The sequence below is a fragment of the Triturus cristatus genome, chromosome 4_2 (genome assembly GCF_964204655.1).
Source record: "Triturus cristatus chromosome 4_2, aTriCri1.1, whole genome shotgun sequence".
Lineage (NCBI taxonomy): Eukaryota > Metazoa > Chordata > Amphibia > Caudata > Salamandridae > Triturus > Triturus cristatus.
Genome location: NC_140586.1, coordinates 914,274,210 through 914,298,610, shown reverse-complemented (window position 1 = coordinate 914,298,610; position 24,401 = coordinate 914,274,210). Strand labels below are relative to the sequence as shown.

General features: G+C 48.0%; 1 protein-coding gene across 9 annotated transcripts in view; it reads left to right on the top strand.

Moving 5' to 3' along the window:
- SZT2 (SZT2 subunit of KICSTOR complex) overlaps window positions 1-24,401 on the top strand; it is a 937,318-nt gene that overhangs the window by 894,173 nt on the left and 18,744 nt on the right. For all 9 annotated transcript variants that reach the window (XM_085602961.1, XM_085602966.1, XM_085602963.1 and 6 more), the window contains one exon: window positions 15,532-15,745. In XM_085602961.1, the coding sequence (XP_085459087.1) occupies window positions 15,532-15,745 (214 nt within the window). The remainder of the gene's footprint in view (window positions 1-15,531; window positions 15,746-24,401) is intronic.

Here is a 24,401-nt window from a genome sequence, read left to right as displayed (position 1 = left end):
AAGCACTGCATCGGATGGGTTGGTGGAATGTCTTAACCGAAGAGACCCCCTCTGGAACAATGGGCGCTTCCCAGACCTGATGGCGCTAAGGGGCTTCCGCGGATGGGATGACATAAGCATCTCGACCATTCCAGGACTTACAAAGAGAATTCTCTATGCCCCAATCACAGTTCTATAGATATCTACAGCTGCGCCATGCACCGTCCCCTAGTCTGGAGGGTCTGACATCCCTCCCCGAGTTTAGTCCGTTGGAAGCGAGACTTTTTATGGGGGATCTGGAGACCAAAAAGATCTCCAGGATCTATCAGGCCCTAGTTATCCATTGCTCTACAAAGCTCCAGAAGTTGCAGGGAGACTGGGAGTCTGACGTAGGTGCCCTAGATGAGGAAGACTGGAGGGAGGCCCTGGCGGCTCCGAGGGAAGCGGCTATTGCGATGCGCCTGCGCCTCATACAATTTAAATATCTGCATAGGGTTTATTTTACCCGGGCCAGAGTGTTCAGAGCGTGTTTGATTGCCGCTCCGGACTGCCTCAGGTGTGGCCAGGAGGAAGGAACATTTATCCATACTATTTGGCACTGCCCTGCGCTGGACCGGTTCTGGAGGGGGGTAATTACCTGTCTGTCCGAGGTGCTGGGGTGGGAGATTCCACGCACTTCACAATTTGCACTACTGCATGTCATGGAGGGCATTGGGGGCAACATATATAAGCGGCACCTGCTACGGCTGGACCTTACACTAGCAAAGCGGGACATCGCTAGAGCGTGGAAGGCACCTAGAGCTCCATCGGTGACCACATGGAAAAACGGCCTAGACTTCTGTATGGGTCTGGAACAGCCCATATTTGTAGCCCGGGAATGCCCACGCAAACCCTATAAAATATGGAAAAGATGGGCGGATTACCGGGGGCTGTGGCTGGAGCAACCAGTGGAGGAAGAAGATCATTTATGGGGATGATTTGTGAGACTGGTCAGGCTGGGGGGGCGCCAGGCAGGGGGGGGAAGACAGGGGGATCCATCTTATCAAAATATGACGTGGCAGCGGAACTTTAAGGCTGTGGTGGGGAGTATATGGACATGGTGCGACGCAGAGGGCGGGGTGGGGGGAGTTGGGGAGGGTTTTATTGTTCAGGATATAATTCTATAGTGATATGGTGCAATGTGATTTCATTGATGACCCTGATACCCAGGGTGCTGTAACATCTGTGCAATCGACAAATAAAACATGTTTTAAAAAAAAGAATACCACTGACTGCATTGGCAGGGCAGACGGTACTATGTTTGTCCTTTCTAGACAAACCAGGTTGAGGTTCTCCAGATTCTGCAGTTAGGTACAGTCTTCTGTAATGGACATGCCCTTTAGCTGGTCTCACCTCATCACCGAGAAGGCAGCCTCCCCTTTGTAGCACCTTAAAGGCAGCAGAGATACAGCATGCTCGTTGGGGCTGTTAATCTGTCCTAAACAATTACTGCACCAGAGGGTTGGAATATAAACAGACAGCCTTCCCAGCAGCAGCTGATGCAGCAGGCAGTCCAGTCCTTTCAGGGTCTCAGCCATGGATCCAGCAGGGGCACCAGTCATCCAACTCCTCTGCCGCAGTGGCTAACAAATACCTTTAGTTGGCCTCTAGTTTGGGTGGTGGGGGATCAGGATCTTCCACTTCATCCGGGCTGGCGATCCATCATGTCCTACCGGGGGCCTTGCGAATTGTTCAAACAGGCTGCGTCCGACTACTTCTAGCCTCCATACCATATATCCCTCCCACACCAGAAAGAATTTCAGCAGGATGTCTGTCCATTCTGGTTCAGGAGGTGCACCTGTTGCTCTACAAGGGTACCATAGACAGGGCACCAGACTCTGAGAAAGACGAGGGTTGTTAGTCCCACTCTTTCTTTGTCCTGAAAGAGGACGGGGACCTCAGGCCTATCTTGGACCTCGGGCCCCTCAACGCGTTTCTGAGGAAGAAGAAATTCATAATACTCACATTGATCTATGTCTTATCGGCTCTAGACCCAGAAGACTGGACAGTGTCCTTGGATTCGCAATAAGCATATTTCATATAACCATTCTGCAACCCCACATGCTTTACCTTCAGTTCAAGATGTGCCAGGAGCATTTTCAGTTTGCCATGATCCCCGTCTGCCTCATTTGTGCCCCTCAGGTGTTCACTAAAGAGATGGCTGTGGTTGCTGCCATTTTCAGAGTTTGAAAATTCCTGTACCTCGACGACTGGCTACTGAATCCAACTTTGCCTCGGAAAAGTGGAACACCGAAATACCCAAAGTCATCTCACAAATATAATACCAGAAAAAAAATCACTTTTTGTTCATAACTACTTCTGCTGAACAGAATCTGGCTTATTGCCCGATAAGCAGAAGTCCCAACTGCGCAGGCAGAATGTGCCTTAGTAGCAGAACGGAACTCAGTGGAGTTCAAGGCTTTTCCTCCACAGAAGCGAGTTCCAGACATTCGGGCTACGATCTGGTCATTCAAGCTCGATTCCGGATCTAGGCAAGGGTGGATCTGAGGCTTTTTAAATATGTTCATCTTCCTTGTCATTGACGGCAGGTGGCACATGCGAGCCCTGCAATAGCATGCCAAGTCTCAGTGGGCCTACTATCAAGGCTGCCTTTAAACACCGTCCAGGTCTCAAGGGAGATGGCTTGAGATATGTACTGGTTACAATTTATACTCTGGCAGGCTACTCTCCGCCCCCCCCTGCACAGTTGGCCGTTGTGATGGATACATCACTGCTGGGTTGGGGAGGTCACTTGGGGGGAGATGGAGATCAGAAGAATTTGGTCTCTGGCTCCACATCACTAGAGCTATGGGCCATTTATCTGGCTTTGAAGGCCTTCCTACTCTTCATCAAGGGGAGGCTAGTGAAGGTCCTGAAGTACAACACCACCGCCGCCATATGGTACTGCAACAAGCAAAAATAGGGGGAAAATTACTGTTTAAAGTAGAACTTGCATTAAATTGACTTAGGCCTATCTGGGAATGGATCCATTTTGGCATTATGAGCATTGGTGGCCTGAGAGGGTTGCCTGGGTCATATATAAAGTCAATGTGCCCAGGAGGAAAAGCCTATAAATATGTGTATGCAGGTCCCCAGGGACCACAAACCGATTTTGCAGGATGCCACAGTCGCCCTTGGGGATCAGGTAAAACTGGTAATTCCTATAGAGAGCCACACTTCCATGGGAGCATCAGTCTGAAAATCAGTCTGAAAATCTACCCAAGTTGGACTCCACAAATACCAATCACAATTTTTAGTTGCCTCGGTCACATGGAAACAGCTGGTATATTAATTTTGAAAATAGGTTAATATAGGAATGTTCATGATCGGTCTCCTGTAACCTTGTTCGCTTCTAGAGAAAGGTGTTAGTGTCGCTCAAAGAAACTCCTTCCCCAGAGAGCCTATTTATCCCCCCACGCTACATACAACTGGCTACAGGCCACTTTATGCATGGGACCCAAAAAAGCCGTCCCGGCTTAATGTGTCTGGAGCCTAGTTCAGGAGAGTGTGAGAGCCCGGTTTGTGCCAAAGAAAACCAGTTACGGACAAAAATCATTAATTTTACTACACTCTGATGGTGATAAAATTCTTTACAGCTGTCCAAATTCCACAGGAATGTCTGGTAAGAATTACAAATGATATTATGTTTCCTCACCTGAGAATACATCTTTCCAAAGCTAACCTTACTCTGGAAAAGTAAAGTCTACTTTATGGAAGAACAAATGTTTTCATTTGCATGTCTATCCAGCATGCAGCCCTAGGTGTTTCCTTCGTGCAAGTGGCACCTTGGGCTCTTTGACTGAAAAGATTCTATTCACTCACATCTACGTGCAAAAGAAATCCCCTTAATAGTCCTTCTGGCTAATCCTGCCTTTTGTTAAGGGAAGTGCTTGCTCTGACACTGCTGGCTGTGGTGAACCAGTGTGTTGACTTATTTTCAGTGCTCCACTCAGTAGCAGTAACATCAGAGATCTCATTACTATCCATCATAATGTTGACGAGGAAGAGAGGGTGAATGGCCATTGGTCATATGAGGAAAATCTCCTTCAACTCTGTTAGGGGCTACAGAGAAGCATACTCAAGTGGCAAAAATACCGATAGATGGGGGGACTTTTATGATGAAAAATTGTAATGCATTGAGGATAAGACCAAGACCTACAAAAGTAAAAATCAGAAAGCCATTTAAAAAAAAAAAAATTAAATGGATCTCGCATCGCATAGCAGAGAGTGGCATGGACACATAGAAACAAATACATTTACTTGGGGTTCTTCTTTAATTAAAAAAAATAGGGCACTAAGAAATATCTCCAGCCCATCGTTGAGTTTAAAATTTGCACACAAGTGGGAAAAGAAATAGCTGATAAAACCTTGTGCTGAACAAAATCTTTTTACAACTCCATCAATTGTATTGAATAACCACTATGGACCTGCAAGATGCAAGTTTTCATGTCCTGGAGCCCCGAAACACAAAACATTACTGAGAATCAAAGTACAGATTCATCACTTCCACTCAGGCTGCTCCAAGTGCATCACAGTGGTGTAAGATATCCTTGCATGGAAAGGAATTTTACATTACCTTTACCTACATGATTGGATCCTGGAAGTCATCTCACAACAGAAAGTGTCCTGGCCATCCAAAACTGTAGAATGAACAAGCATTTGCAATGCAATAGGTCACGTAATTGCGTGATTTTGAGCTATTGGCATTGTAAATGGCAATGCCTTTTATAATAATAAGAGGCATTGCCATTTACAATACCAATAGGTGAAAGTTTTGAAAAAGTAAAACCTATTATTTTACACAGAGCACAGTGTTCCTGAAGCGGGCGCTGCGCTCGCCATTAAACGTTTTTTAAAAAGCTGATGGGCCACATTACCACACTTGCTGTTAAGTGACACTCGGCGTCACCCACTGACAAATATGTCATATAAAGCCTTCTCCCCACCACAATAATTAGAAGCTCCAATGAGGCCTGGACTGGCCCACAAGCAGGTGGTCCTATTTTTTTTTTATCTTAGGCGGATGAAAGGATGAGGCAAACCTGTTGAAATAGGGACCCGTGGTCTCACTTGTGAAGATCTCGGCAGAGGCGGCGGAGGCCAATTGCAACAGATGTTAATACCGCGTGCATTAACCCCCTCAGATACGTTTCATGGATTGAAAGCTATGTCCTCCTATTTGCAAGTGGATCCACGCTGCTGGTACATTATCGCACCGAGCTATCTTGCTGGTAGGAACCAGTAACGTGCAAAATGTCACAGTCGGCTGTTTTTCATGGACTGGAACATGTGTCCTACGCATCTGTGTAGGGACTGAACTGAGGTATAGAGCTGTTTTACTTGGTTTGGACAACATAAACTGCAAATTACTCACACATCTCTCCTGCAAACATATTTACCCTTGTTAGACCAGGCACCATTGGCGTGGGTCTCCCTTCCATTTTTCGCTTTTGTCTCCTCTGTGTTTGCCGTGTTAGATGATCTGGGCGCTGTGCCACTGCCATTCAGTGCCACAGCACGAATGCACCCTATTGTAAATTGACTGTATGAATTGGTATAATCCTAATTGACCCAAGGAACATGATAAGAAAGTCGAATTTAGTATGCATGAGCTCCAAATATTAAAGTGCATCTTTTAGTGACGATTATTTCTATATTCTGTGTTTAAAACTACCACTTTTGAGAAGTAGGTATTTTCTGGCCTAAGCCTTCCCGTGTGCTCTGCTGTTATGTGTATTGGCTGTCTGGTTTTGGAGGGTCAGGGCTGGCTGAGACCGACCTGGATTGAATAGAGAGATCTGCAGTTGGAGTATGGGGAGGGGTGATCCTTTGATCTGAGCAGGGCTGTGCCCGGCAACGTGAATGATGGCTCCACCTCCCACTGTGCGTCTGATAGAAGACCCCCTCTCCCTGAAAGGCAGGATGTAGCCACGTAAATAAAGTGCTCCAGGACGACACAAAATTGGTTCTGGCTGGATTCAGTGACTTGTTAATTTTTGAGAACAAAGACTTTTGGGGTATAAAGATCTGTGCAAAAACACCTACACAGTGTGTTACTTCTGGATGTCAAGACGAACCTCTGTCCGTGTAACGAGAGGGAAAGGACTTTGAAACTTTTATCCATCTTGCTGAAGCAACTACCCAAGAGCATGATTTGAGCTTGCCTCCTGCTGAAGTCTCAGGGACATTAGACTTCACCCATCAGCCGCCCGGATTCCTATTTGAGAGGGATTCTACTCGCAGGTGAGGCCTCTGTTGAGAATTCCAGAGCCTCTGGTTCTACTGCGGGGAACGCGGGCTGAAAGTCATCATATCGCTAGTGTGGGCCGCTGCAGCTGAGGAGCTGTTGCCGCCGAGAGCCCGCATTTGCCTGTGTTACCAAAGTCATCGTGATCGCTATTGTGGGCCATCGCAGCGAAGGATCTGTTGCCGCTGAGAGCCCGCATTTGCCTGTGTTACCAAAGTCATCGCATCGCTATTGTGGGCCCCCGCTGCTGAAGAGCTGTTGCCGCTGAGAGACCGCATTTGCCGTCCTACGAGAATCATTGCTATCGCTATTGTGGGCCGCTGCAGCTGAGGACCGTGCCGCTGAGTGCCCACATTTGCCAACCTACGAGAATTATCGCTATCGCTATTGTGGGCCGCTGCAGCTGAGGAGCTGTGCCGCTGTGTGCCCGCACTAGTTCCCACTTCGAGGATCTTATCACCTGCGGGTGCCGCTGGGTGCCCGCCTTTAAGCCCCGTCCCAGGATTATCGTGAGTGCACGCCGTGGACCGCTACAGCGGGGAGCTGTGGCCGCTGCGAGTCCGCCTGTCACCACCGCGGCTTCCTTGTGAGGCTACGTGCCGTGGCCCTTTAAATCTCAGGTACATTGTGCATCACAGGGTCGCGTGGACCCCGGCCTTCGAACTAAGTTCGCTCCACACGCTTTTTGAGTGCCTCTATTGCTTCTGAAGTGAATCTGTAATTATGTGCATAGTGGTTTCTTGATCGCTTTTGAGCCTTGTGTTAAGCCTATATAAAGATACTTATTTTCCTATAGCTACTTGTGTGGTGTCCCTTTGTAGTGTCTTCGCTGCGTTATTGTGTATGGTTGTAAATGCTTCACACACTGCCTCTGAGATAGGCCTGTCTGCTCGTGCTACGTTACCTCAGGGTTGAGCAGGGGTTATCAAAGGGTGTAGCACCTTACTCTGATTTAGGAAGAAGGATCCCTATTTGGACATCGGCACAAGCCGCTAACAACTAGAGATCCCCATTTCTAACAACCCTCATAGCTGTAGGACATGGATTGGAACCAGTGACGTGCAGTATCCATACAACTCTGCAGTCGATGCATTCGTATTCGGAGCTATTTTACTGGAACTATCGACTTGCAGAATACATAGGGCTGCGCAGCAGGTGCATTGACATCCTCAGCTATCTCACATGGTGACATGCAGCGTGCTTGAGGATCTCTGCTAGAGACGTATTAATGGCCTGACGAATGTTTCATGGATGGTACGCGGGGACTTGCAGCCTGCACAGAGTTTTGAGGAAGGAGTAAACTATAGAGCTATCTATCAAGGGCTATTGACTTGCTACCTAAAGGCCTCAGACACGTGCATCTCTACAGCAGGTGCATGAACAGCCTGAGCTGTTTTACATGGATTGAACTGGCATTACAGAATGGTGCAATTCTACAGAAAGCGCAGTGACATCTAAATATCTGAAAGAGGCACGATAGTGATAGATTCCTTACCTTAGAATTACCCCCAGGCGTCAGACTGGCTCTGGAAAGTTTTCGTCAGCAGTACCCCTGCGCGTTGGAAGGTGTCGTCGTGTGGCTCCGCGTCAGTCGTAGGCGTTGTGATCTCCGGGATGACGTCGCGGCAGCTACTTAGACGCCACCCTCGTGCACTGACGTCAGTTCTTTCTTTTTCCGCGCCTGCAAGCGCAGATCTAGGAAGAGCGTTACCCAGAGTCATTTTTTGACTGAGTTTTTGGGGATTTTTTGTCTCATTCTTTTTCGAGTCAGTCGACTCCAGGTGCAGTTAGGGATGCCTGGGTTAAAGTCTTGCGGGGACTGTCATCGGATGATCTAGGTGACAGACCCGGGTGACAGACCCGACCGACCCCAAGTTGTGCCCCGACTGCCGGGCCATGGCGCCGAAGACTTTGCGGGAACGGTCCCGAAAGTTGCTGGAAGCCTGGCAGTCGGCTCCGCGCCGTTCAAGGTCCTGATCCCAAGGGAGGTCAACTGACCGGTCGCGGAGCCGCCACCATCGATAGTCTTCGGAATTGAAGTCTTCGCACTCAGGGTCATGTAAGGCGAAACGCTACGAGAAGTCGAAGAGACGTCATCGTTCACCGGCTTCCCCTTGTCGTTCGAGTGACGCGGCTGTGGGTGGTGCCACCCCCGCGGCTCCGGTGGAGCCTACGCAGTCTCCGGCGGCCTACCCGCCCTCTCCGGGTTCGCCGATGACACCAGCCCAGGTACAGGAATTCCTGTCCGCTATGGCTCGCCTCTTTGGGCAGTTGGGCCCCTCCGGTGTGCCTTCGGGCCCCGCGGGCCCGACTGGGTGTCCTCGTCCTTTGACGTCGCCGTGTGCTCTGGCCTCTGGGCCCCAAGACTCGCGTGGATCCCGGTTGACCTTGTGACAACTCCACCGACGTCGACCACACTGATCCCGGTTTTAGCCCGGACGTGGATATGGTGCCGGAAGGGTGTCGACCGACGCCGATTCCGACGCCGTTTGGGAATTTCTTTCCCTATTTCCATCCTCATCTTTTAGGCCTGTGGAACAGCATGAAGAGGAAGGGGAGGACTGGGAGGGGTCTGAGGACCCTCTCGCAGCTCAGTGTGAGTATGATCCAGACTGGGCAGAGGAGTTTGGGGAAGCCAGTGGTCTGGACACCTCTCCAGACCTTGGCATGCTGTCTCCTCCTACCGTGGCTACGGGGGAGGGTGTGAGTTTTTCTGTCGTGTTGCGTAGGGCAGCCGAGGCTCTCCACTTGCGCTCCCTACTGTTGCAGTCAGGACTAACCTCCTGACTGAAGTGCTTCATCCAGCAGTCACCTCTGCAGAACCACTGCTGCCCTTTAATGACGCACTTTCTAATGTTCTTTGGGCACCTGCTCCAGGCCCACCACAGGGGCTCCTGTGGACAGGAACATGGCCCGACTCCATCGCCCGGCCCCGGGTGACCCCATTTTCCTCTCCCAACACCCCAGCCCTTAGGGCTTGGTTGTCCAAGCCTCTGCATCCCTGAGCACATTCTCTTCTGCACCCCCGAACAGGGAATCCAAGAGACTGGAACAGTTCGGGAAGAAGGTTTTTTCTTCCGCCAGTCTAGGGCTGCGGTCTGTGAACACTGCATGCCTCTTGGGCCATTATTCCCACTCTCTGTGGGATACGGTGGTGCAGGTGCTGCCCCAGTGTCCGGAGGAGGCCCGGACAGTTCTCTCTCAAGCTGTTGCTGAAGTGAGAGATGCAGCCAAGTTCACGATCCTCTGTGGCCTTGACACCGCCAACTCGCTGAGCAGGGCAATTTCCACGACAGTGGCGCTCCGCCGCCACGCCTAGCTGAGGACAACTGGCTTTTTTGGGGGACGTCCAGAACACCTTGATGGACATGCCCTTTGATGGCATCTGCCTCTTTGGCAACAAGGCGGACAGTGCTTTGGAGCGATTTAAGGACTCTCGGGCTATGGCTAAGTCCTTGGGCCTTTCGGCCACACTCATCCTTCTGCTTTTCGCTGCTTTCGTGCTCGCGGATGGGGCAACCCACCACGTTCGCAACAGGCCGGCACAACAGTCCATGCGCGGCTGCGGATGTGGTAACTGCCGTAGTGGTTCAGGGGGCCAGCAGCTGAGTCAGTCCACCACCACCCCTGCCACCACTGCCTCCAAACCTTCCGAGTCCGAGCTTTCAGGCCCATCAAATGCCAGTGGGTGGAAGATTCACCATCACCTCCCCCACTGGCGCACCATCACCTCGGACAGGTGGGTTTTACAGATATTCCGAAGGGGCTACTCCCTCCCCTTTGAGTCTACCCCTCCAGCCATGCCTCCCCAATACAACTCATGTCGGGGGGATCATTTGAAACTTCTCCAGCAGGAAGTTGCGCCCCTCTTGGCCAAGGGGGCCATCGAGCGCGTTCCGACGCCAGAAGTGGGTCGTGGTTGTTATTCTCACTATTTCGTGGTACCAAAGAAGGACAAGGGCCTGCGTTCTAACTTGGACCTTCGGAACGTCAACCGCTTGCTCTGGAAGGAGAAGTTCAAGATGCTCACCCTTGCTCAGCTCTTGTCTGCCCTAGACCCGCAAGACAGGATGGTAGCGTTAGACTTGCAGGATGCTTACTTTCATATACCCGTCCTGCCGGCCCACTGGCGTTACCTGCGGTTCACGGTAGGCCACGAGCACTTTCAGTTCGCCGTGCTCCCTTTTGGCCTTACCAGCGCCCCTCGGGTGTTCACGAAAGTGATGGCGGTGGTCGCAGCTCATCTGCACAGATCAGGGGTTTCAGTCTTCCCCTATCTCGACAACTGGTTGTTGAAGGCGGGATCGCCCCAGGCAGTCGTCTCCCACCTCCAGACTACGGCCGACCTCCTGCATTTACTGGGGTTGTCAATCAACGTGCCGAAGTCGCACCTGATTCCCTCTCAGAAGCTCCTCTTCATTGGAGTGGTTCTGGATACGGCGCAGTTTCGGCTTTATCCTCCCAAACAGCGAGTCCAGGACATTCAGCTATGATTCTGATCTTTCAGCCCTTGTCCTGGGTTTCGGTAAGGATGACCCTGAGGCTGCTGGGCCTCATGGCCTCCTGCTTCCTGCTGATCAATCATGCCAGATGGCATATGCGGGCTCTGCAGTGGGACCTGAAGTTCCAGTGGGCGTAGCATCAGGAGAACCTGTCCGAGTCGGTCCAGATCTCGGAGGGCACTGCAGAACAGTTGCAGTGGTGGCTCACGAACCAGCGTTGGGTCAGCGGCAGAACACTCTCCCTTCCCCAGCCGTAGTACAGTGGGGCACAGTGGTGAGGGATGCGTCGATCCTGGGATGGGGCGTCCACACGGGAGAGGCGGAGATCAGAGGCCTCTGGTCTCCGTCGGAGTCCAAGCTCCATATCAACCTTCTGGAGCTCAGGGTGATCCGACATGTACTGAAGGCATTCCTTCCCTCTGTCAAGGAGAGTGTAGTGCAGGTGTTCAGACACCACCCCCATGTGGTACTGCAACAAGAAAGGCGGGGTAGGGTCGTGGACCCTCTGTCAGGAGGCTCTGCGCCTCTGGACGTGGCTGGAACATCAGGGCATTTTCCTGGTGGTTCAACACTTAGCAGGTTCTTTGACCGCCAGGGCGGACGAACTCAGCCGCAGGTGCATGATGGATCACGAATGGCGTCTTCACTCGGAGGTGGCGCAAGGTCTCTTTCGACAGTGGGGAGAGCCTTGGTTAGATCTATTCGCCACTGAAGAGAACGAGCAATGGCAGCAGTTCTGCGTGTTGGAATTTCCAAGGCGGCACTCGCTCTGCGACGCTTTTTGTCACGAGTGGCGTTGCGGTCTATTGTACGCCTTCCCGCCTATACCACTTCTACCCAGAGTGCTGAAGATCAGGCGCGACCGGGCCCAAGTCATTCTTATGGCCCCAGACTAGGCTTGGAGAGTTTGATATCTCGAGGTACTCAGTATGACTGTGGATCCCCCGATCCCACTGCCTCCTCTAAAGGATCTTCTGTCGCAACAGCAGGGGGACGGTCCTCCACCCAAACCTGTCCATCCTTCACCTCTTTGCGTGGAGATTGAGCGGCGACAGCTGATTCCATTTGACTTGCCTCCTGAAGTCTGTGATGTCATTCTGGCAGCCAGGCGTCCCTCCTCTAAATCGGTATACGCCTGCAAGTGGAACAAATGTGTGGCATGGTGCACAGCAAAATCTGTGAATCCCCTTTCTGCCCCTCTTTCAGAAGTCCTTTTGTTCCTTCTTTCTTTGGCCCGGCAGGGCTCTGCTGTGGGCACTATTAAGGCCTAACTTTCTGCAATTTCAGTCTTTCTCAGGCTTCCTGATCAGCTCTCTCTTTTCAAGTCCCCTGTTGTAAATAGATTTCTCAAAGGCATTACTCACCTTTTCCCTCCAATTCCTTTTGTGATGCCGCAGTGGGACTTGAATCTGGTTCTTACCTATGTGATGTGCGCTCCCTTTGAGCCGCTTCACAACTGTCCTCCTCTTTTACTAACTTTAAAGACTGCTTTCCTGGTTGCCATCACCTCCTCTAGGCGCGTGATTGAGCTCCAGGCTCTTTCCTGTAAACCTCCTTTTCTGTCTGTTCATCTGGACAAGGTTGTGCTCCGCACTTGTCCTTCCTTCTTGCCAAAGGTTGTTACTGCCTTCCACATCGGGCAAACTATCACCTTGCCCACTTTCTTTCCGCCTCTGCACTCTTCCAGAGAGGAAGAGAGGCTCCACCGTCTGGACCCAAAACGAGCTCTCTCATTTTACCTGAATCGCACATAACAGTTCCGGGTGGATGACCAGCTCTTTGTTGGCTACGTATGCGCCAAGAAAGGCCGGGCTGTACACAAGAGGACTATCTCCTGCTGGGTCGTCTTGTGTATAAAAGCCTGTTATTCTCTGGCTGCAGGGTTGCACGCCCATTCTACCAGGGCGACAGCAGCTACTATTGCATTGGGACGTGGTGTCCCCTTGTAAGACATCTGTTAGGCAACCACGTGGGCCTCGCTGCACACTTTTACTAAGCATTATTGCCTTGACAGTCAAGTCAGGAGAGACGGCATCTTTGGCTGTTCTGTTCTCCGTGGCTTTCTGGTGTGATCTTGGTTCGCAGACCCACCACCGGGGTTGGTATTGCTGGGGTATCTATTCCAAGGTAAGGAATCTATCACTAACGTGTCTCTTTCAGATGCACAAGTTACATACCTTCGGTAACGATATATCAGTAAGAGAAATTAGTTAGTGATAGATTCCTTACCGCCCCACCCATCCTCCCTGTTCTGCGAACTGATTTCTAGGGTTAAGGTCATTCCTTTCAGGGCCCTAGTTTCAATGCACCAGTGGTCAGTATCTTGCATGGCTCTACGTTCCTGGCGCGGAAAGTCGTGTACAGAACTGACATCAGCGCGCGAGGGCGGCGTCTAAGTAGCTGCCGCCCTCGACGGACGCAGAGCTGCACAACGCCACCTTCTGACGCGCAGGGGTACTGCTGACAAAAACTTTCCGGTTCCAGTCTGATGCCTGGGGATATTCTAAGGTAAGGAATCTATCACTAACTAATGTCTCTTACAGATATATCATTACCGAAGGTAAGTTACTTGTGCTTCAACTATCTATCAGTGGAAAGGGTAAGATTCTTAAATTAATATGTTAGACCTCAAAGTTGTTCATATTGCTCTGATGTCCTTCCACCTGCCCTTAACATAGAGAGAGGTACCGATCCAGAAAGACTGCATGACATCAATTCATTAGGTAAATAAGGGGAATGAGGGTAAGGACCCTTTAGGACAGAGGGTGCATCATACAGCCAGGAGAACGAGTTTTTCAGGATAACCAACACCTTTGTAAATAGGTTCCATTTAAATGTATTATAAGTAAATGTATCTTCCGTGGATATCCTAAAAATGGCACAGATCTCTTCCTCTTGGACCGATGAGGGGTTTGATGCTAGAGCCTCACAGTTATAGTAGTCTTCACGGAGAGCATGTTGCATACACACTGTTGTGACCAGTTGCCAACTTCAAATATGCTTATTCAGAACAGCAGAAAAAGTAAAATGCCAAGATTTCACAACCAGGCATTAGGGAACACACTTTTTTTATGAGTGACTTAAAGACAATTATCTGTCCTTTTCCACCAATTACACTCATATCACAGGGTGGCATCAAACTGTTGCAATCCAGGGCCAGAATAATACTGGTATCAGCAGAGTAACCACACCAATAGTGGTTCCCTCATTTCCTACCAGAGACTGCTGTTTGGATCAGACCTGCTATCTAGGCCACATGTCCAGAACATGGATCGCCACTTCATATTCCTCAACTAAGCTTCCTGACCCCTGAAATTCTTGAGTATGTACAGCAAGGCCCTCTGGCAGCGTGTGTGGATATTCTTATCGAAGCGAAAAGACCACCGGACAAATTCTTTGAGTCTCAAGTAGAAACTATCCTCCCTCCGCTTAATGGAAATATCCACTTGCTCAGGGTGGGCACTGGAAGTTATAATGATTTCTATCATATGACTTCACATATAAGCCATTATATAGCATATTCCCCCTCTGCTTGTGCATCTTGAAAAGCAATGTAGTTGTGATTGGAATGATAATGTGAACTGCAGATTAGTTTCTTGTCTTCCCATATTAAAAAAAAAGTTGTTAATATAATGATGAGATATTTGTATTTTCCCAGAATATAACATATCTTCAGTCAAAATTAATTAAAATTAAAACAATTACATGTATGAATTGCCAAGACTGGTAGTAAATGTTGTCCCCATATTACAGCCGTTGTGCTAAAGGTAGAACTCCAAATTAAACTGAAAGCTATCCAGATGAAACAGCAGAGCCGGTTTAAGACTAACCAGTGTGGGTGCAGGATGCAATGTTCTACTCTGCACAATAAACACTTAGAACCTCCAGACTAGAATTTTGAGGATTGTTTGTGAAAAGCATCTATTCATTTAAAGTCACTAGTCAATCTATTTGTTTAAAGGTAATTCTTTGACCAGATTGATGGTGCCAGTGGGGATATGAGAAACATAGGTATCACATAACAAAACTGTGTGCAAAGCTATATTTCTGACAATTAACCTTGCTGCGGTCAGAAACATCATGATGTTGGTCATTAGGAACTTGGTTGGAACATCTAACCATTCAGCCATTGGAACATATGATTATCTAGTGATGGAGTTTTAGGAAGTTTGGAACACCTAAGGGCTGTAAATTTGAAGATATTGAACATCTGTATGTGGGCTCTTAGAAAGGCCGTAACATGTTGAGATTGGGCCTTTCAAGAGCAGAAAGCCAAGAAGTTCCGTTATAGTAGGGCACGCACTTCTGACGGTTGGGCTTTCTCTGGGCAGGAGCATCTGGAAAGTTATTTACCTGAAAAGGAACATCTGGTGGTTAGGCCTGCAAGAGGGTAAATATGTGGAGATTGAGTCTTGAGAGGATTGGAGCGTCTAGACAGTCAGCCTTAGGAGGCAGGTCCATCCAGAGGTTGTATTTGGGAAGGCAGGATTAGCAAGTGGTGTGTGCTGTAAGGAATACTTGAATCCATTTTTCTCTCCTTATTGCAGATGTCTGAAACCTTACGTGTCATAGTTTCACCTGTTTCTTCCTCACTGTTTTAGATACCCTGAATGGGCACTCGATAATGCAGGTAATATTCAGAGGAAGACATTCCAAGTACTACTTTAGTAAAGTTATGTCCAATGCTCACAACGGATGTATACGTCCATCAGCACCATAGTTCTACTATCCCTTTAACATATCCACCTTTTGCCCTTTCTCCAGCTCTCCATGCTTTTTACTGAGGAGTGTGATAAGGTGCGTGATCTGATGCATGTCCACTCATTTAGCTACGACTTCCACCTGCGGATTGTGCACCAGTACCTCTTGGGCTCCCACATGACGTTGCGCCAGGGCTACCACCTTACCAGCTTCCTGGAGGACTTCATTGCCCAGCATCCAGACATACCCAAGTTTGGACGCAATCATGTCTTTCAAGGTACCAGTTATTTATGTCATTAAAAATGTACACCTGTTTATTAAGTATGTATTTATTCTACAAAGAATACACATGGTTTAACATAGGAGTACCCTCTTAAATCTACAAAAGATTTGTGTTGGAGCACTCAAACATTAGAGAGGTCTCTGAGTGTGTATGAAAGTCCCAAAAAATGAATGTTATTGTTATTTTATTGTTGTCAATGATGGACAACAACATTGCGTGCCATATCTGCCTCACCTTCCACTCCAAGAAGACCCTCGGGTATTGATGAGAGAGACGGTGGGCCAATTAAAAACAGCACTGATTCATATCACTAACTTTAAGGAAATGCCCCTTTGTGCGTGATCAAACCCAGGTTTTTGGACTGATGCTGCTGGTTTTTCGACTTGTAAATGCACGGAGTCCTGCAAAACAGGTCTCAGTGCCTGTACTCTGACCCTTTTAAAAGGTAGATGTCTAATTGGCTTACCCACGATTGAAATACGTTAAATTACTTATAAGTCCCTTGTATATGGTACCATTGTTACCTAGGGCCTGTAAGTTAAAGTGTTCCTCATAGACTGCACCACTTATTGTGCCATCACTAGTGCGACAAAGCAAAGCATGACTCCCAGCCCGCCATTGCCAGCTGGCAGAGCAGTTTTCAACATTCAACTGGGCTTTGCCATTTAAAGTCACGGCAGAGCCCAGGCCTTCCTTATTAATATTTATTAGCCATCCCTAAGGCAAGCCTACTGAGCTCCAAAGGCAGGGTGCAGTATATTAAAAAGATGGTCATGAGTTTTAGTAACTTTACATGTCCTGGATGTAAAAACCATCCATTGTTGTTTTTACTGTGAAAAGGCTTTTAACCCCACTGGCGAGTACAAGTTTACATGCTGACAACTTAGCAGTGCTAACTTCTGAATGGGAGTACTCCGGATACTTCATGATTTGTCGCATTAAACCCGACTTGTTGCCCAGGTTTAATATAATGTAACATATACAAATGGCAACTTTGGAAAGTTGCCACTTTGTTGCCAAAGGTTTACCAGAGACTGTTTAAAGTTGCATTCAAACTGTTGTCCTTGAGACAGCCGCCTGCTCTCCTGGAGAGAGGTGTGAACGACTCTCAGGAAGGAACACAAAGGATGCGCCATTGGAATAGTTGTGTCCTTCTCCTGACAGGATAGCCAAAGTGGGTGTGAGCCCAAAAGGTGAGCTTCAAAGGTGACACACACAAGAGGGACTGATCTTTTGTTATAGCAGATATCCTGGCATCTCAGATAGACAGGGGGTAGCTGCTGTTAGACCAGTTTTTCCATCTCTGTGTTGCTCCCAACTAGTCACACCTATGGGATGGGCTTGAGAGCTCCGCACACCAAGAGAAGGGTTGTAGTGGACAGAATTGTGCATTCTGGGATAGCTAGGTTACACACTTAACAGAAAGTCTAGGTGGGAGAAGACCTGGTTGCTTATTGACTAGTACTCGCTGCATGCCTGAGGGCAAGAAATACACATAAAAGTGGCACCCCTGGCACTCAGACCTCAGATCTTGTCTGTACTGGAGAAGACTGTAGGAGGACTGCCCAGCTGGAGAGGACCTGGTTGCCCATTGGCTAGTAGTTGCTGCATGCCTGAGGGCAAGGAACACTCATAAAAGTGGCACCCAGACCTCAGATCTCGTCTGTACTGGAGAGGATTGCCCAACTGTTCCCTGTAGCCAGCAAAGAGAGGCTGCACCAAAGACCTGTTGCACATTGGGCTAGGAATGAATGGACTGTGCCGGTGGTGTCCCCTCGGGAAAAAGTCGTCCCTGAGCCCCAGACAGAGAAGTTGACTCCAGGGGTCAGTTGGCAGACTCCCTGTTACAGCCACAGGGCCATAAAAGCTGAAGAAGCCTGATTTTTGCGAGTTGGTTTTGAAAAATGCCTGGTCGCCACTCACAGCCGAAGTGCAGCCTGGGAGACGGAGTTCCGACCTTCAAAAGTTGCACCCAATTCTGCTGGGCCTGTAAGAGTCATCGAAGTGCAGTTTGGTCACCCAGCTAGGAATTTACTGCCAGTTAAAGAGAACCACTGGTATCGCTTTAAGTGGAGACCAGTGGCAACTGGGCTTTGGCTGGACTTGAGTCCAAAGTCACCCACCTTGTTCATGGACCAAGTGGTGGCCACAGGCAGACCCCCGATACCAACTCCGCAATTAGACCCTGAAACTGGACTGGACTGAAGACTGCTTTAACTGCAAAGTAATTGTTCGACTGGCCTTTATTGGTCCCTGTAACTGGCTCCCTGCTGGAGTTGGTCACCACAAGAGTGCCTTTATAGCCATTTTCAAGTTACTTGTGGCTAACTCCAAACCGCAAGTCTCTGTAGATTACAGTGATATTTGTCACTAAATGAAAATTTATGATTTATTATTTCTTTAAAAATTCATATCTGCGGATTCCTCCAGGGGATTTTTGATGCTAAGGTATCTATTTAAAAATAAAAATGCAACCTATTTTTATAAATTGGAGTTGGATTTTTATTGTGTTGTCTTTTCTTGTTATTCAATTGTTTTGGTACTTCTAAATGCTTTACCCTTGTTCCTTTGGTAAAACATTTATGCTCTGAGCCACAGCTACTCAGGATTGAGCTGAGGTTTTACAAACAAACCTGTCTGGACATAATATGAAACTGTGACTTTATTACACGGGGGGTTACACAACCACACCACTTTCCTAGCACTAACAGTGAGAATAATATGTACATTTCTAACATGGCTGGAATATTACTGGCAGCCTATCTCCCAAAAAATGACTTTTTGGCGCTAAACTAAGATATCATTAAGTAGATAACTTCTATCTAGGGTTTCTTGGGGTTTAGTGCACTGCATACCACTTCACAGCGGAGAAGCTGTGGTTATAAGACTTCGGCTGGGCATGTTCCCCTCACAAGGAAACCACACATCAGCTGTGCTCAGCTCCTCTCTGTATCAGCTCTGAGCATAGGAATCGATGTCGTGGCAGTCTTTCAGGACATCTTGCATTAACCTGGGACGAAGATCTCTCTTATTCAGTGGTCATTTCCTGTGAGTTGTATAGGGTTGACCACTGACGACTGCCCTACTTTGGGGGACTTTCCACTTAATCCAAGACCTGGCTGGTATGAACCAGTATGAAGAAATTGTCAACCAGTTGTTAAACTGCTGTCTGACTCTAAATCTTGATTCTATCTATTATACTATGTCTAGATATTGTTTTCAAAGACTGGTAAATTCGCTGATTAGAATCAAGTCGTGCCTTTAATTTTAACCACTGCACTAAAATCAAACGTTGAGGGCTAATATATAAATATGTGTCCATTAAAGGTATACAATTTCATCTCAGAACTAATCTGTATATGCATGTCCGTCAGTTTTATCAAAATTTTAAGACTGAAGTTTGTTCAGAGTGCACACATTGCATGGACTAACTTATCAACTTAATAAAATAGAAATTGTAAGTTTTGTTCTTGTCCATTCAAAAACGTAGTTCCTGAATCATTTGTTTGCCCTGGACTATTGAAAGCTCGCCAACATTGCATATAGCAAATTTTAGCATATATATATATATATTATCTACTGGCGGTCGCCAGTAGATAGTTATAGTTAGGACCGTGTTTCCATAGAAAATCTAAAAATTCTATTTTGAATAACTTTGGCGCCGGTTGACGAATCTTCGCGAAATTTTCAAAACTAATGGGGCGCTCCGCTCCGCTCCTACCCTGAAAGTCTCGGGGGGATTCGTCAAGCGGGGGCCGAGAAAAAAGGGGGGTCCCAAAACGCGTTTTCCCCATGCATTTTCCCAGAGGACCTTTAGTCGAAGGTACAGCCCGAACGGCTAAACAGAATTACTTGAAATTTGGCAGAGAGGTAGTCCTCAGGTCAGGGAAGTGCTTTTTGCATATATGGAGTCAATCTGTTCAGTAGTTCCTGAGAAAATTGCAGTTAAAAGCACATAAATATCTATAGCCGCGCACCGTGCGCGCACCCGAACGTGCGCAAGCGTAATTCTGATTGGTGGTTACATGTCAGTCAACGTTCGAATCGGTCGAAATCAGGAAGTGTCGGCCGCCATTTTGTTTGTTTTCAGTGCGAGAGTGAAAAAGGAAGGTGGCGAACGTGAAAAGGGGGCAGGGTAGAGAGTTCCTGACCCGTTAGCCTTTGTCAGGGGGTCCCTGAAGGACCCCGAAGGCACAAATTCTTTTTAATTTTTTTTTTAAAAAATCGCGCGGAGTGCGCGCACAGTGAAAAACCATAAAAAAATAAATAATTTTTTTTTTAAGACGTAGTTTATTGTAAAATAAATAAAAAATATAATAATAAATACATAACTTAGCATTTAAAAAACCGTACTGTTAATAGGTTTTACTATTATGACTTATAATATATATAATGATTATAAAGGATAAGAGGCATGAGAATCCTGCCCATAAACCCTTACCCCAGCAGAACATGGCATTTGGCTGCCTTGTTTTATTAGTAACGTTGGTGCCTCCACTCCACCGTAACACTTACCTTGAGGGATGAACCCGTCCATATATATATATTCAGTCCGTATAAATAACACATCCCACGGCAGATACTTTTTGTGTTTGTGTGTGTGTGTGTGTGTGTGTGTGTGTGTGTGTGTGTGTGTGTGTGTGTGTGTGTGTGTGTGTGTGTGTGTGTGTGTGTGTGTGTGTGTGTGTGTGTGTGTGTGTGTGTGTGTGTGTGTGTGTGTGTGTGTGTGTGTGTGTGTGTGTGTGTGTGTGTGTGTGTGTGTGTGTGTGTGTGTGTGTGTGTGTGTGTGTGTGTGTGTGTGTGTGTGTGTGTGTGTGTGTGTGTGTGTGTGTGTGTGTGTGTGTGTGTGTGTGTGTGTGTTTAACAGAATGAACAATGTTTAATTATTGGAATAAGGGATACAGACCTTAAATTTGCATTTGTAGTTCTATGAATCTGCATGTGGTTTGTTCAGATTCCTCGTCAAGGTAAAGTCTATCAGGGATGAATAAAATATTTGTCTTATTCCGTAGAGCGTTTCTACATGGAACATACTGCGCATTATGAGATAGACATGTACATAGCATAGTACTCCGTACAGTTCGCAGTGTTGCATCTTATTTAGTTATACCTTTATGTGTAACTATTGCAGTTCTGTCCAGTGTCGTCCATTGTTTAAGGAAGATCGGCATTTTCAATCATAAAACCCATTACCTTGAGCTAGCATTTTACTTTCATGTTCCAAGAATGAAATGTGAGGAGGAATCCGAGTATCTGAACATGATGCTGTAGGAAGCTCGATAGTGAAAAAAGAAATTATTCTAAGTGTCTTAATAACTTGCAGAATAATTTCTGATTCTGCCAGTTATTTGCTATCTCTAACGTGACCGGCAGGATACACCTTTAATCCCCTGGTAACTCCAACACCAACCCGAGTTTCTGGTATAACAGGTATCTGTAACTTCAGGAAGTGGTGGAGCTACAACACCAAATTCTGATGGAAACATCTGCCTGTGGATTCCTTACCTTATGAATATCCCCTCTACGCCAGTATTCCGGAAACTTTTTGTAGCTCTCTACGCCGATGAGGTCGTCACAGCGTCATGGCTCCGCACGCGGCTCCACATGACGTCACCGGAGCCATAAGAAGACCATGTCGACTTGATGACGTCAGTTCCTTTTTTTCCGCACTACAAGCTAACAGATTTTCTGGGACTCTCCTGTCTTTCAACTGCTACTTTGTTTCGACTATGTCTGTTCCTAGGAAGTCGGGTTTTAAGCCCTGCAAGAAATGCGTAGGTCACATGTCCATTACTGACCCGCATGATGACTGTCTTTCTAGCGATCACAACGTCGAAGGTTGTTCATCCTGTAGAAAAATGAACCCTAAGGCGCTGAAGGAGAGAGAGGCCAAACTCTACATGTCCAAGGTGAGAAAGGAGAAAAGAGGTCATAAGAGATCGAAGTCGAGGTCGTCGACTTCACATGGATCCAAGAGAAGGCAGAAGAAGAGACATGGTTCTTGACGTCGATCATCCAAGTCTCAAGCTTCGAAGTCGCCTTCTCCTGCTCCTCGACGTCGTACCAAGGATGTTATCTCTCCTTCACCTTCTGAGTCTCCACAGGCTTCTCCAGGCCGATCTCCTGTTTTGGGTTCTCCGGTGCAGTCTCCGGCGCCGGTTGATTCTCCGGCTTCGGTAGGGATTCGAATCCGGTAGAGGAAGAGTATCCTGCTGCTCCTGTGGCTCCACCTGTTACTCCAGTGGATCCGACTCCAGAGACTCCTCGTAAGGAAGTCGAACCGGCGCAGTTTCCTTCATTCCCGGTGCCGGGATCGGATCCGTCGCATTTCATGAATGCGATGTATGTTTTTTTTACCAGAGCCACATGCCCCTCTGGAGCACCTTCGGGACCCATGGGCTCTTTGGCATTTAATTTGGGCGTGTCTCAGCATTATCCTCCGGCCCCCTTTATGCCTTATATGCCGATGGCGCCGTCATGGCAGTATCAGGCGCCGAGGGGGTCGACACTGCTTGAGCAGTCTCCATCCGGCGTCCCCTCTTCCAGGGTGCGTTCGACACGGGTCCCTGTCACGGAGCCTACTTCAACGCCGTTGCCGGATCCGTCGACGCCGCGGATGGCGCCGCCGACGCTGCAGCCGAGAAGGGAAGCTCAAAGGCTTATTGAGGAGGAGCAATATCGGGCTGGTGACCTAGAGGAAGGAGAAATGTATGTGTCTGAGGACTTATTGGAAGATTTGTGTGAAGCAAGTGGTTTGGATGTCTCTTCGGAAGGGGACTTTGCTTTACAGAAGGCTTCTCCTTCGAAGGCTGTAGCTCCTTATCATGTTGTCATCAAGAAGGCAGCTTAACTGTTGGACCTACAGCTTCCTATGGCTGAATATAAGCCTAATCTTGTAACAGTGGTGCTTAATTCTCCTCCTGCTATGGTGGAACCTCTTTTGCCATTCAATGATGCTCTGTCAGAGCCGATATTGGAAGTCTGGAGTAATCCTTTTTCTGCTCCTGCGGTTTCTAGATCTGTTTCTAGGAGATGTAGGCCGGCACCAGGGGACCCTGATTTCCTGTCTTCTCACCAGTCACCTCAAAGTCTGGTGGTTAAAGCTTCTTGTTCGAAGCAGTCGGTTGTCTCTTTCCCTCAAGCACCGGCTGATAGAGATTCAAAAAAGCTTGAGCAATCGGCAAAGAAAGTATTTTCTTCAGCCAGTATGGCATTAAAGTCCACAAATGCAACTTGTCTATTTGGCAGATATATCCGCTCCCTCATGGACGCTGATAAGCAGATTCTCCCTAAGCTGTCTGAAGAGGATCGGAACAACTTGAGTGAGGTTTTGATGGACTCCCAGGCTGCTGCTCGTCAAGGAATCCAGTCGGGTCTGGACACTGCAGATTCAGTGGCAAGGGTGATGGGTTCTTCTGTTGCCACTAGGAGGCATGCTTGGTTAAGATCGTCAGGATTCTCACCTGATGTGCAAGCTGCCCTTTTGGACCTTCCTTTTGATGGATCTAAGCTCTTCGGGGAGAAAGTGGACATGGCCTTGCAGAGATTTAAAGACAGTAAAGCCACGGCAAAATCTCTGGGTTTGCAGTTTCCGTCAAGAGGGTATGGTTACAGAAGGTACCGTGGCTTTGGAAAGTCTTCCTTTCATTCCCGTCAGCCTCCGCAACAACAACAACAACAGCAGCAAAACGCTCTGTATAAATCCTACAGAGGAAAAGGCAGAGGTCGCCTTCGTGGAGCTGGACGACATACCTCTTCCTCCTCCTCCTCCCCAATCCTTCCCGGTAATGCAGGAAAGCAGCCCTAGATCCGCCATCCTGGATCATGTGGGTCCTGTGGGAAGTTGGCTTACCCGTTTTCTTCAAAGACTGGAGATTAATAACTTCGGACCATTGGGTTCTAGATTTTGTTGAAAATGGGTATGCCCTTCCCTTCAGGGAATTCCCTCCTCCTTACCCTCCTTGCCAAGGGTTTTGTGCGGAGGATCATTTGCTTCTCCTTCAGAAGGAAGTTATGGCCCTATTACAAAAAGGTGCGATAGAGGTGGTTCCGGAGCAGGAAAGGGGTCAGCGATGCTACTCCTCGTATTTTCTGATTCTCAAGAAGGATGGCAGGCTACGTCCTATCCTGGACCTCAGAATCTTGAATCTGTTTCTCAAGCAGGAGAGATTCAAGATGCTCACTCTAGCACAGGTTCTTCAGGCGCTGCAACAAGAGGACTGGATGGTGACCATCGACTTGCAGGATGCGTATTTCCACATCCCAATCCTGAAGTTGCACAGGAAGTATCTCCATTTCACGGTTGGGTCGCAACATTACCAGTTTGCGGTCCTTCCGTTTGGTCTTACTACTGCAACTCGAGTCTTCACCAAGGTGATGACAGTGGTGGCAGCTCATCTCAGAAGGTTGGGGATTCCGGTTTTCCCTTAACTGGACGACTGGCTTCTGAAGGCAGAGTCTCCAGAGATGGTGTGTCGTCATCTTCAGGTAAAAACCCAGCTGTTGTACAAATTGGGTTTTTCAATAAATGTACCCAAGTCTCACCTGGTGCCCTCACAGCGCAACCTGTTCATAGGGGCAGTACTGGAAACCACTGGGTGTCGAGCATTCCCTCCACCTCATAGGTTTCTCGACATACGGCAGAAATGAT